At 49.6% G+C, this 12,905-nt stretch overlaps 2 protein-coding genes across 2 annotated transcripts; one reads left to right on the plus strand and one right to left on the minus strand.

The window, feature by feature from the left end:
• Window positions 1-96: 96 nt before the first annotated feature.
• On the plus strand, window positions 97-4,622 carry LOC101780154 (zinc finger CCCH domain-containing protein 17). The gene is made up of 7 exons (XM_004968415.4): window positions 97-742; window positions 875-970; window positions 1,692-1,781; window positions 1,881-2,129; window positions 2,219-2,398; window positions 4,112-4,212; window positions 4,314-4,622. The coding sequence occupies exons 1-7, from the start codon at window positions 332-334 to the stop codon at window positions 4,468-4,470; spliced, it is 1,284 nt and encodes a 427-aa protein (XP_004968472.1). The 5' UTR covers window positions 97-331; the 3' UTR covers window positions 4,471-4,622.
• Window positions 4,623-5,782: 1,160 nt separating this feature from the next.
• On the minus strand, window positions 5,783-8,070 carry LOC101779751 (cytokinin dehydrogenase 1). The gene is made up of 3 exons (XM_004968414.2): window positions 7,417-8,070; window positions 6,321-7,002; window positions 5,783-6,234 (listed from the first exon to the last, which is right to left on the minus strand). Exons 1-3 carry the CDS (start codon window positions 8,009-8,011, stop codon window positions 5,943-5,945), a joined length of 1,569 nt encoding a protein of 522 aa, XP_004968471.1. The 5' UTR covers window positions 8,012-8,070; the 3' UTR covers window positions 5,783-5,942.
• Between the last annotated feature and the right edge of the window lie 4,835 nt (window positions 8,071-12,905).

The raw sequence follows: 12,905 nt of genomic DNA on the forward strand, positions 1-12,905 counted from the left end.
TGCGTATTCGTGTTTTTCATCGATAGTTCGAAGTAATTTGGTCGCAGTATTTTTTTTTGAAACGCATATAAGTATACTTGCATTTAGAATCCTTTCTATGTTAATAAATAATGTATCTCAAGGAAATTTGCAAACTTGTTTCCGGGTCGGTTACGGTTGGCTACTTGGCTTTATGGGCAGGCGCGGCTGATAAATACGTACTGCCAGTTACCGCGTCCGCCTGACCGCCTCCTTCCACGATCGCGATCACCGCCTCCACTCCACCACGCCGTTCCCCAGCGGAAACCAAGCGCCGCCCCTCTCCCCCACCGCCGCTCGCCAACCGCCCGCCATGCCGATCTCCTCCACCCTGACCGCGCGCCTCGGCACCGGCCCCGCGCCCGCGGCCGCGCGGTGGAGCCCCTACGCCCGGCCCTCTGTGCCTGAGCCCCAGGGCGGCCGCGGCGGCGCCAAGGCCTCCCGCACGGCCATGCGCCTCGATCCCGCGACGGCGAGGCTCCTCGCCTCCGCGCAGAAGGCGGCGCTGTCCGGATCGAGTCGCCGTGTCAAGTCCGCGGCGCCCGACGCTGCTCCTGCCGCACCCGCACGACGGAGCCGTGGAGACGAGGCTGCAAGACCGGAGCCTGATCCGAAGCCGGAGCCGGAGCCGGAGGCTGGGGACAACACACCAACCCTTGAGAAGCGCCGCGCCAGCGGCGGGGGTGGCTTCGTCTTCCTCCGCGCCCTCGCTGGACACACGGAGGTGCGTGCTTCCCCGCCCTCTCTGAAAATTTGCGCTATTCCCGACGCGATCGCGGCGGGCCGATTTGGATGCAATTTCGGTCGAGCGGTTGCGAATTGTGATGGGTTCTTACTGTGATCGCTAATTCGACAGGCTATCAGCGGGTTCTCTGTGCCACGTGGTTCCGACAAACTCTATTCCGGCAGCGTCGACGGATCTGTTCGCGTCTGGGACCGCAACTCTGGCAAGGTAGCTCGGCTCTTGGTTCCCGGCAATCTCATCTGACTAGCTATATGTGCGGTTCGACTTTGGGTTGCGTCCCTCCATTTGCTCACGGTGGATTGGTGGTTGATGTGCTGGTTGGCAATTTGTGGCGGTTGCCTGGACCATCGATTGGGGATTCAGGATTTCTGCTGATTGCTGATGGCAATCAATGCACTGAATGTTATCCCGGTTGCTGATGGCGATCAATGCGCTGAATGTGTCACCAATTTCCACTGGATATCTCCTGATTAGTTTTGGTGGTACATGCGTATGTCAGTTCAGATTGGATTGTTCTCTGCACGGTGACAGTTCAGATTGGATGTTCTCTGCACATAGAGGTTATTTACTTGTTGGCTGGGATCATTGTTATTAGAGGCTCGTTGCCTACTTCAGTTATCAGTGTACCCAGGATCAGTTTGGGAGGTCATCTGTCTAGTTGGCACTTGGCTAATAAGCTGTTGGCTGATTTGGAAGGGACTCCAAGATTACAGTTGTCTTATCAACGGATGTTCATGATTTTTTTTTGTAAGAAAAATTAGTAGTGAGAAAAAAAGAAAAAACAAAGGAGAACAAATAGATAAAGAATCATGGGCATAATTCTAGATTGAGAAGAGGAGGAAAAGAGACTTCATGTAGAAAGCAAAAGGGGAAAAAAAATCTAATCTGTTACCATATTGTCTTTTTGTTCTTAATGTTTCTGCAATAGTGTGTTGATGTCATCAAGATGGGAGGCAAGGTTGGCTGCATGATAACCCATGGCCCATGGGTATTCATTGGGATTCCAAAGTCCGTTGAGGTGATATTCTGATTTCCTGGATTCTAGTGGGAACAAACACATTTATTTTGTACTATATATTGGCGATCTTATATTGAGGGTTACTTTGATTGGTACAAGGCATGGAACACACAGACAGGGATGAAACTGAGTCTTCAGGGGCCTTCTGGTCTGGTTTGTTCCATGACTGTCACGGGTGAGATGCTGTTTGCTGGCACGGGAGATGGTCGCATCATAGCTTGGAAATTTCCTTCTAAGGAGAGCAACATTGAACCAGTGGCGATCCTCAGTGGCCATCAACGTGCTGTGATTTCACTTTCAATCTCGGCAACAAGACTTTACTCTGGCTCACTTGACAAGACCATCAGAGTACGTATTTTATTTTTCCTCAAGATTTCGCTAACATTGACCACTGAATGTTGTGTTGGTACTAATGTACTCTTTGTATTTATTATCAGGTATGGGATCTCATGACCATGCAGTGTCTCCAAACACTCTCTGAGCATAAAGCTGCTGTAACATCTGTTCTATGTTGGGAAGACAAGTTATTATCTTGCTCCCTGGATAGGACTGTAAAGGTCTGGACCCTTTCAGAGTCTGGAAACCTTCAAGTCAGATATACCTATGCTGAGGAGCATGTAAGCACTGCACTCCTTCTCATGTGTTATTTATTTTCTTTGTTGAATGCTGCAGACTGTTATGCTCAACATTTACAGCATCTGCGTTTCTATATGTATAGTGACTAAATTGTAACTATTAAAGTTCAGAATTAAATAGGAACATTTACCTTTTGTAATTGTAGTTTGGCTAATCTTTTTCCTTATCCTGCTGAATATTGGTACTGCCCAAACTTGCTTGGGACTAAAAGGCTTCATTGTTGTTGTATTGGTAGTGCAAAAAGTCATGCCTTCATTTGTTTCAACAATAAGTGAAATTTTGTGCAAATAAGCACAATGAGTTTGTTCCTGCTGCCATTGTCTTCCAACTTCATTGATCATTTTTGTTTCAGTGTGCTACTGCATTGAGCAGCTTCTGTCTGTTCTCAAGTGTCAGTACAAATGCTTCTGTGTTTGCTGCATGTTACATTTCATAAGGACTTAACTGTTGGGACTCCATTTGCTTTCAGCCAAGCCATATGATTCATAAATGCGGTCTCTGAACTAGGTGTAGCATAGACTTGATTCATAAATGTGGTCTCCGAACTAGGTGTATCATAGGCTTGCTGGAACCTCTCAGTGTAGGGTCTTCTTAGTTGCATACTCCCTCCGTCCCGCAAAGAGTGTCCCTTTTAAGTTTTTCCTAAGTCAAACTGTTTTAAGTTTGAGTAAGTTTACAATGAAGAGTATCAATATTTATAACACTAAATAGTTATGCTATGAAAATATATTTCATAACGAATCTAATGAAACTCGCTAGACATCAAAAGCATTGATATATTTTTTATATAAACTTGGTCAAACATAAGATGGTTTGACTTAAGAAATAACTAAAGAGACACTCTTTGCGGGACGGATGGAGTACGGAGATAGCTTGTCTGGTTGGTCTTCTGGTATAACTGAGTTTATCTGGCAAAACTGGAAACTTTTTTTTTTCTCGAACGACGTAGGAGAGCTGCGTGTCATTTAATTAAGAGAGAAAAAGAGAGTACAATGAGTCCAGTTATGGACCAAAACCTGAGCACAGGAACACACACCCACACACCTACTCAGAGAAACTTACAGATCGTGCCACAACAAGAAGCATGGCCTTGACCAAAAACACCCTGACCTAGGCAGGTGGGGCCAGTGACCTCACTTGGAATTCCTGAAGTTTGGTTGCCCCAGCCATGCCCCAAACGCTACACTCATCTGCCAGACTGCTACTGTCTGGAGCAGCACAGAGGTGCTTGGTCTAGCATTCTCAAACTGGAAACTTCAGTGGTGAATGTTTCTATATACTGATAGAAGCCCCGTTGGATGAGAATTTCAGATGGTCTGCTCGGTTCATCTGTTTTCCATGAAGAATATCATATTTTGAACTTTGAAAATAACTTATTGAACGTATGTTCAAACTGATTTGCCTATCAAAAAAATCTTGGTCTGCACGCAGCAAGAACTAATGGAATTTCCTGGATATTGTTCTAGATTGTTCACCAGCTTAGTTTTCAGCTCCTCCATGAAATGGTCCGAGAAAAACTGCTGGTGTGCTTGATCATTAGAAATCACACTAGGATACAGTAGGATACAGTCATACAGCTGTACAAGTGCAATGAGAGAGCTTGCCTTTTCTTTTTTCCTTGCATAGTTGCATGAGAATGGTTTATTTTTGAGCTGCTCCTCACAACAGCTCTAACATTTCCGATTCTGTTGCAGGGGTTGCGCACACTCTTCGGCATGCACCGCGTTGGGAAGACGCCAGTTCTTCTCTGCTCCCTCCATAACCGCAACCGCATCCGCCTGCTCGACCTTCCATCGTAAGTTGATGAAACCTGCCAGTTACATCAGGTGTCGAATCACTGTACCGCGGCTTCCTTATTACTGAAAGGAGCTCTGCTTTTGCTTCGTCATCTTTCAGGTTCCAGGAGGTGGGCACCCTCTTCTCCAACAAGGAAGTGAGGACCATCGAGCTCGCTGATGGTGGGCCGCTCTTCACTGGAGACTGCTCCGGCGAGCTGAAGGTGTGGCGGTGGGCGCCCCAGGACCAGGAGGCGGCGCCGGCTGCGCAAGCATAGTAATCAGTATAGCCTCATTGAAGACTGACAGCTCCATCATTGTAATATTGTATGCTTGTAAATTATGGCAGCTCTAAAGTCAATCTCTGACCATTGTAGCACAGTGCCCAGATGGCCAATTTTTATTTTGTGAGGCCTGATTGGTGATGCAGTCCTGATGTCACGTTACCGTGCGGCTGCTTAACTGCCACGACTTGAGATGCGTGCCAGTGCCCAGGCCGTGGTGGCCTGCCCTGGCACGTCCTCACGTCCACAAGGGGGGCATGGCCGTGTCCGTGTGGATGCAAGATGGCCAAGCGTGTAGATTTGTCACCATGCCGTGTGACATACTAGATTGCCTAACTCCGATTGACTCTGGTAATGCTATTTTGACGCTAGGAAACAAGCGCGTCCATTGAATTCCGCCCACGGTTTACAGATACGTACGAAAGACGTTGGAGCCCTGATTCTCCCGTATTTATTATATATAGATATAGCTTGCTCTGCAAAACTTCTAAAAACAGAGAGAATCGGCTATACTTGAGCATGGTGTTTCCTTTGATATACATGCTTGTTTGGTTAGTTTTATTTCCTTTTTTATTCGCTGGCGATAAGTGGTATTGCGATCAGTTAGTTTTCCAATTTTTTTTATTCGCTGACGATAATTGGTGTGATCTAGTGAATAGGCTGTATCGCCTGGGCTTGCGTAGGTGTGATGGTGACCAATAATCTACGACCACCTTTATTCAGGTCGGCACACTGTTGCTTAGCTTTTGTAGAGTGACTTTGTCTAACTTGGAATGAACCTCTCCAAGCATGCCGTTCGTTGGTCAACGGGCAAGTGCAATGCATGTGGCGAATGCTGAGGAAATAAGAGAAAGCAAAGCCAGCTTTGGTCAACTGGAGTATTCCACTTATCATCATCAACACCCGATCGACCTGCTTGTTACAAATGACCCTTTACCTGATCTTGTCAATGTCAGTTGTCAAATGCGTGCTATCTGATCAATCACGTAACAAGATTGTTTTTTTATAGAAAAAGACGGAGACATCGAAGCAAAACGTGCGAAATGAGGAAGAATCACCTCGATCCAAGTAAATGTCTTTCACAAGTGACGGTGCCTTTTTTCTAAAAAAAATCTCACACTTTTTTCTTTTATAAAGTGACAACCAGTCAATTTGCAACAAAAAGCTACTCCCTCCGTTCCAAATTACTATTTATTTTGACTTTTCTAGATACATAGCTTTTGTTATGGATCTGCAAGAGCTATGTATCTAGTCAAAACGAATAATAATTTGGGATAGGAGTAGTTTTATTAACCCAAGATGAGAATATGAGATGCAATTATTTCACTTTATTACTATCTCCCATGGCAGTAGATGACCTTGGGATCAGTGATCTATACAGATTGACGGCTGTGTGAGTTCATATTATTAACCCCTCCAAGAAACCATTTGCTATCGAGTTGGTGGCGATGCATGGTCATGGATCATCAGTTGAAGATGTCCTGGCCGGGGGACAACAGTTTCTTGGGGTCGTACTTGTTCTTCATGTCCACGAACCACTTCCACTTGTCGCTGCCGAAGTGCCGGATCCAGTCGTCGCGGTTCGTGTAGCGCGCCAGGTAGCTCTTGTACTGGATCCCGGTGCTGTCGCAGAATTTCACGATCCTCTGGTTCTGCGTCTGCAGCCGCGCCAGGTCGTTCGCCACCGACGAGAAGAGCAGCGACACAACGTAGAACACGTCCTCCGCCGGCGTCGCCGCCGACATGCCGTCGTACCACCTGAAAAGACGCCGGAGAAGAGTCAGCCGCCGTGTGTCTGATTCGATTATATTCGCAGACGCATGCATATGGCTCTGACGACGTACTTGGCTTTGTTCACGGGGTAGACGATGAGCGGCCCGACGATGTCGGCGCCTTGGAGGATGCCCTTGAAGACGCCGCGGTCGAAGTCGGCGATGCGCGACCCCGGCACGAACATGTTGAGCCATGGATGGGGGACTCGCCATAGCCCGACCTTGTTCAGCGCCACCTCCTCGCTGTGCACCCGGTCCAGGAACTCCACGTACGTCACGTCGCGCTCGAACGAGAACCCCGGCTCGAACCTGAGCCCGTCCAGCACAGACTTGAGCACCTGATCCACCGAGGCGGCAGCGGTAGCGTTGTCGTAGTTGAGGGTGGCCTCGATGCTGTACACGGTGGTGACGTTCCGCTCCTTGGCGAGCGCGACGATCCTGGCGGCGTCGGCGTCGGAGAAGAACCCCGTGTTCTTCAGGTCGGAGGCGAGGCTCTGGTTCACGAACACCGACCCCTCGACGTAGCTCAACGGCCCGAACGCGCCGCCGGGCCGCGGGGCGATGAGCCGCTCCTGGTCGGCGGTGAAGGTGGCGAAGTCGGTGTAGACGAGCCGCACCCACCGCGCCCGCGCCGGCGCCGGCTCCACCGCGATCCGGGCGCGGGTGATCACGCCGAACTGGCCCAGCCCGCCGAGGACGGCGTCGAATAGGTCAGCGTTGAGCTCCTTGGAGCACGTCACCGTCTCCCCGTGGCCTGCACGAATTGCACCCAAAGTCAGCGCCCAACAATCAAAGCCACAGATTAAAAGTGATTAAACCGCGGCAATTGTCAATGTCAACCGGCCCATTAGTGCGAGCCAGCGTATTAGTTAAAGACGTCGCCGCCCCTCGCCGGCCAGCCGGCCGGCCGGCCGGCCGGTGCAGCTAGCGCTGGACATTAACCACCACCATGCACTAATACTATAATACACAATCTTAAATGTGATTTGCAATGTGGTTATCGAATTTAATCAGGCGATTTAGATTATAGTTGCGAATCTTGCGATCGAGTTGCACCGGTAGAAGAAGCAATCGGCAGTTTGGTGATGCAAGGTGTGGCACGTAATTACTAAGAAAAGGCTTGCTTCCAGGCATGGTGCATGGATATTTTGCGCAAGCGCACACGTACCGGTGATCACGTCCATCTCGTACACGTTAGATATCTGTGGGCCGTGACGGAACGTCTGGCCGCTGACGCCGGCGTTGGAGAGGGTTCCGCCGACGGTGAGGTAGAGGTAGTCCGTCCACGACCGCGGCGCCACCCCGCGGGCCAGCGACGCGTGCAGCACGTCGATCCACATCTGCTCGCCGCCGGCGTCCACGTACCGGCCGTCGGCCGACACGTTGATGCGCGGGGCGGCGGCGCCAGGGTCGCCGAGGGAGGGCATGTTGACGACCACGCCGCCGGGGGCGAAGGCCTGGCCCATGAGGGAGTGGCCGCGGCCGCGGAACGCGACGGTGTACGGCCACCCCGGGGTGGAGTACGCCGCGCCCAGGAGCGCGGCGAGATCGCCCGGGGACGCCGGGTAGAGCACCGCCGCCGGGAGCGCCGACGTGATGTTGCCGAAGTCCATCGACGCCGGCACGGTGGCGTTGCTGTCGGTACGGAGCTTGCCCTCCTTCGCGAGCTTGGCGAGGGAGGCCGGCCAGGGACGATCGCCGGACGTTGCCTGTGCATGGCAGGAGGCGATTAGCGCGGCTAGCAGCAGGTAAACCACCGCCATTAGCGACGTTCACAGAGCTTAATCCGCGAGACAAGATGTGATGTGTGTTTGGTAACTGGGATGTGGTGTTTGCACCCCGTATTTATAGGAGGTAGGGCAGCACATGCGTGTGATTACATACTTCAATTACTCGACCGCAAAGATGTTTTTTCTATCTATCTATCTATTTATATAGTATACTATAGTATAAAGATTCAAAACAATTGAAAATACTTCTCACCTAGAATTACAACTCCATACCTCTCACATAGGCTCCACTTGACAGGTCAAGGAAGGTACCAATGTTTTGAGAAGAGGTAAAAACAACATACGTGTGATTACATACTTCAAATTACTCGATCACAAAGATGCTTTTGTAAGGAAAAAGATCATGTCGAAGTTGTGTGTACATGCCGTCTAGCTTAGCCCTGTTTAATTCTGCTTTTTTAATGAAACTAGTTAACTTACGGCCTGGAATTGACCTCACAAACCAGAAATAAACCCTGGTGGCCGTGAAGTCTTGTTTTATTTTGTTTGACCGCAGAAATAAACTAAAATACAGTAAGCTCTACGTGTCATGTGTATGTGTAATTAGCGGTATGTATTTTTCACTGATCAGTGATCGAATTGGCCGTCTTGGGGTCTTGTTAAATCTGGCTGTCTGAACATTTGGAGACCAGGGACTGGAAGTTCTTTATTGTATTGGGCAGCTGCGACATTTGCCTACATTATGTGTTGTACTTACTCCTTTGACGAAGCTGGGTAATAGAATACTACTAGATCGAAAATAACACTTCTTGAATCTTTTAGCTTGCATGCCACTTTAATTATCTCATCTTAATAACCATGAATAAAGGATTGGAGAAAATGACAGCAGATATTGGAAACAATGATCCTTGATTGGGACATTATGTTTTGATCGATAAGTCGCTTCATCATGCTTAAGACCAACGTGCTAATGTATTTCAGCGAAGGTGGCCGCATGTCAATTTCAGCGGCTAATTGTTGCCTTATATTTCTGTACTCTCTCGTTGTTCCATGATCCCATTCTGGTTTGACATTTATGTTGTTTCAGCGGCTACGATTTAATTCAGTAATGACAATTGCTAATTTTTTTCACTTCTTCATGGACTTTTGGTAAGGCTTGCTACAAATGTTCAGGAATTCACGTTCATTTGTTGACTAATTAAGATTCTTTCTAGTGGTAGTATAAAAGATAACAGCCGTTGTTTTAGAATGTCACACTGTAATTTTGATCGGTGATACGAAAGTGACATCCACAAATCTATTATGATTTATTTTACAGTACTTAATACTGCCTCCGTCCCAAATTATTAGTCGTTTTGCATTTTCAAGATTCATAGATTTTGATATGAATATAAATATATATTATGTTTAGATGTATAGTAAAAGGTATAAACTTAGAAAAGCTAAAACGACTAATAATTTGGGATGAAAATATAGCTCTCTTTGAATCACATGATGTTTGAAAGCGTATAGATATAATAAACACGTAGGATTAAAATGCCTCGTCACATGGGATCCTGCAATGTTTCAAAATGTATGGTACATGTGACAACGTATGAATTTCAAAGGGAAAGAAGAAGAAGAAAGAGATGCGTCGAACTATTAAAAACATGCGGCTTGTTCGCTTCAGCTTATTCAGCCGGCTTATCAGCTACAAAACAGTGTTTTCCTCTCACAACAAATCAGCCGTTTCAGCTTTTCAGCCGATTTATAAGCTGAAGCGAACAGGCCCATGATGTTCCTATGGAGGCATAGCTAACAGGAACCAAACTTTGGCATCTCTGTTCCGTTTGTTTCCGAGGGCCTTTAAGATAATTTTCAAGGACCAGAATCCTCCAAAACTCCCATAGGATCAATCCAATGGAGGCCTGAATCATAGTCTCAGAATTCCTGTGGCTACAGGGACGACTGAGCTAGAATCAGACTGCTTATGTAAAATTGGATACCTAAAATTTGTTTTAGTATAGGAGAGAGAAGATTTTTAGATAACTCTTGTGCTTTTTTCCCAACAGTTTCGGTAAAACTGGATACCTATATCTCCTCTAGGGACTAATTCGCAAGTGTAATTCTATTTCAAGGGCTAATCTGCAAATCCATCTTATCCTCTCCTCTACCTCTTTCGGTCCTTCCTTCCCCGACGCGGCGACGCCCTCTACTACTCCCGCCGCCGCTCTGCTCCCTCACGCCGCCGCTCTCTGCTCCCCCATCACCAGCTCGGGAAGACGACGAATCTGAAGGGAGAAAGAAGAATCGGCGGCGGACAGCCTCAATTGAAGCGGAGGATGGCGAATCGGCGGCAGCAAGGCCCGAATCGACGGCTTCTTCCTCGCCTCCTCTTGCTCCTCCGCCGGCCTCACCCTCAAGAAGCTGGGGAAGGTGTAGTAGGGGCGGCGGGAATGGCTGGATGGCGCACGGCGGGGCGCAGGTAAGGGAGGATGGCGTGCGGCCATGGCTGGCGGCGCAATTGGGCTGCTCCTCGTGGAGCTCTCCCACCATCCCTCCCCAACCTCGTCTTTAAGCTTCACCATGCCTCCGAACCTTCGATTTGAGGTCCAAATCGACCAATTTGAGCTCCCAAGTGACGAATCGAGCTTTGAATCGGGTGGAGCAGGAGGCACGGGCCGCTCGGGTGACGGGCGGCGCACGGCCGGGCGAGGCACATGCTGCTGGGGGCGGTGGGGAGGGCTGCCGGAGAGGGCGGCGCACGGCGGGGCTGGAGCGGCACGTCGGAGGTGCCCCTTCTCTCCCCGCTCCGGCTGCTGCTCACCGCGCACGCGTGGCTCGTCCACCGCGGTTCGCCCACCGTCCTCTTGGTCGCTGCACGGTATCTAGCCGGGAGGGGGGAGGTGAGTTCGGGCGAGACGGTGTGGCGCTCCGCCGGCGCCGGAGACGGAGATCAGGGGCGGCGCACGGCGGGTGGAAGTTTCCACCGAGGGGCAGTTGGAGCTTCCTGGAAGAGCAAATAAATTTAGCAATCAGTATATTTGCACACGGGAGTGAGAAATTTAGTCATAGGCTGAAAAATTTAGGTATAGTAATTTATATAGGTACGTTGGAACAATTTTTTGTTGTTGGGATATCAATCCATTTTACATAAGCTATTAGAGATGCTTTTAGATCTTAGCTAGGAATACCCTCTGAATTCTGGTAGCTCCAGGTTTCGGCCAAGTTGCTCTCTCAGGGCCAAAATACAGTTTAGACTTCCTATAATTTTTATTCTACTCGTAAATACAAGTCGGTTTTAGGATTCTTACAGGTCCAAGTTTTCTAATTTTGACAAAAATATATAAAGACTTAGCTAGGTAGTTAGATTCAACGGAAGCGCTAGCGCTCGGACGTCCGATAATTTTATTTTATCGGATGCTCCGTCGCAACATTGAAAAATAACTATCGAAACATAAAAAATCAACACTTGCAATACCTTTACGTGCATGAAACATCCCGAATTGCTTCGTGCAACATTCAAAACAGACACATTGCAACAACAAAAAAAACATCTCTTACAACATTGCAACAACAAAAGAAGAAGAGATGATTCAAACAAAACAACTATATGCAATATCATGAACAAGTTGGTGCAACACCCGATTGCTGGCAAGTCAAACTGTTGCAAAACAGATGAAACATCAAAAGTTATCATTGCAACATCCAAAAATAACTATTGCAACACCATGAGGTACCTATTGCAACACTCAGATCCACGACAACTAGCCTGCCGCCGAAAGGTCGTCCACCATGGCCGCCGCGCGATCCTTCCCCGCTCGGATCTCGCCGGGGTTGGGGAGAGGGCCACCGGATCCGGTGCAAAACAGATGAAACATCAAAAGCCACTGTTGCAACATCCAAAAATAACTATTGCAACACCATGAGGTACCTATTGCAACACTCAGATCCACGACAACCAACCTGCCGCCGAAGGTCGTCCACCATGGCCGTCGCCCGATCCTTCCCCGCTCGGATCTCGCCGGGGTCGGGGAGAGGGCCACCGGATCCGGGGTATTGGGTGCTCCCGGTTGGTTGAGGACGCCGGAGTGGGGGAGGGGTGCCGCCAGGGTGGGGCACGAGGTTCCCGGAGTGGAGGAGCGCGCCGCCGCCGAGGTGGACGAGGAGGACACCGTGGTGGGGGAGCGCGCCGCCGTTGGGGAGGGGACGAGGCCACTGGGGTGCGGGACGAGCCGCCGGGGTTGGGGAGCGTGCCGCCGCCGGGATGGATGAGGAATACGTTGGGATGGAAGGTTGAAGAAGGAAAGGGATGGGGAAGAAAAAATGGTAGCGCTTGCAACATCCAAGAATCCTTACTGCAACATCGTGAGATACCTATTGCAACATGGCCGCCGCCCGATCCTTCCCCGCTCGGATCTCGCCGGGATCAGGGAGAGGGCCACCGGATCCGGGGGCGTTGGGCGCCCCCGATGGGTGAGGACGCCGAAGTGGGGGAGGGGCGCCGTCGGGGTGCGCGAGGAGGATGCCAGGGTGGGAACGAGGTCGCTGGGGTGGGGGAGCACGCCACCGCCGGGTGGGCGAGGAGGATGCCGGAGTGGGGGAGCGGGTGGGGGATGAGGCCGTCGGGTGGGGGAGCACGCCGCCATCGAGGTGGACGAAGAGGACGCCGGGGTGGAATGTTGAAGAAGAAAGGTCACAGGAGTGGGATGGGGAAGAAAAAGAATGGTGAAAATGGATAGATAGGAAGCGCCAGATATTTTTGGAGCAGAACGTCCGACGCGTCCGGACGGTCGGACTGTAGCATTTTCGTAGATTCAAAGGTAGTACGATCATGAGATGAGAATAATTCTAGGTATATTAAACCCTTTTTTTTCTGGAAGGATCAAAAGGACCGATTGCCCAAGCAAGTGGCCGATCTCCTCGGAGTCTCAGGCGCATGCAGTAG

Source organism: Setaria italica, chromosome V (assembly GCF_000263155.2).
Source record: "Setaria italica strain Yugu1 chromosome V, Setaria_italica_v2.0, whole genome shotgun sequence".
Taxonomy (NCBI): domain Eukaryota; kingdom Viridiplantae; phylum Streptophyta; class Magnoliopsida; order Poales; family Poaceae; genus Setaria; species Setaria italica.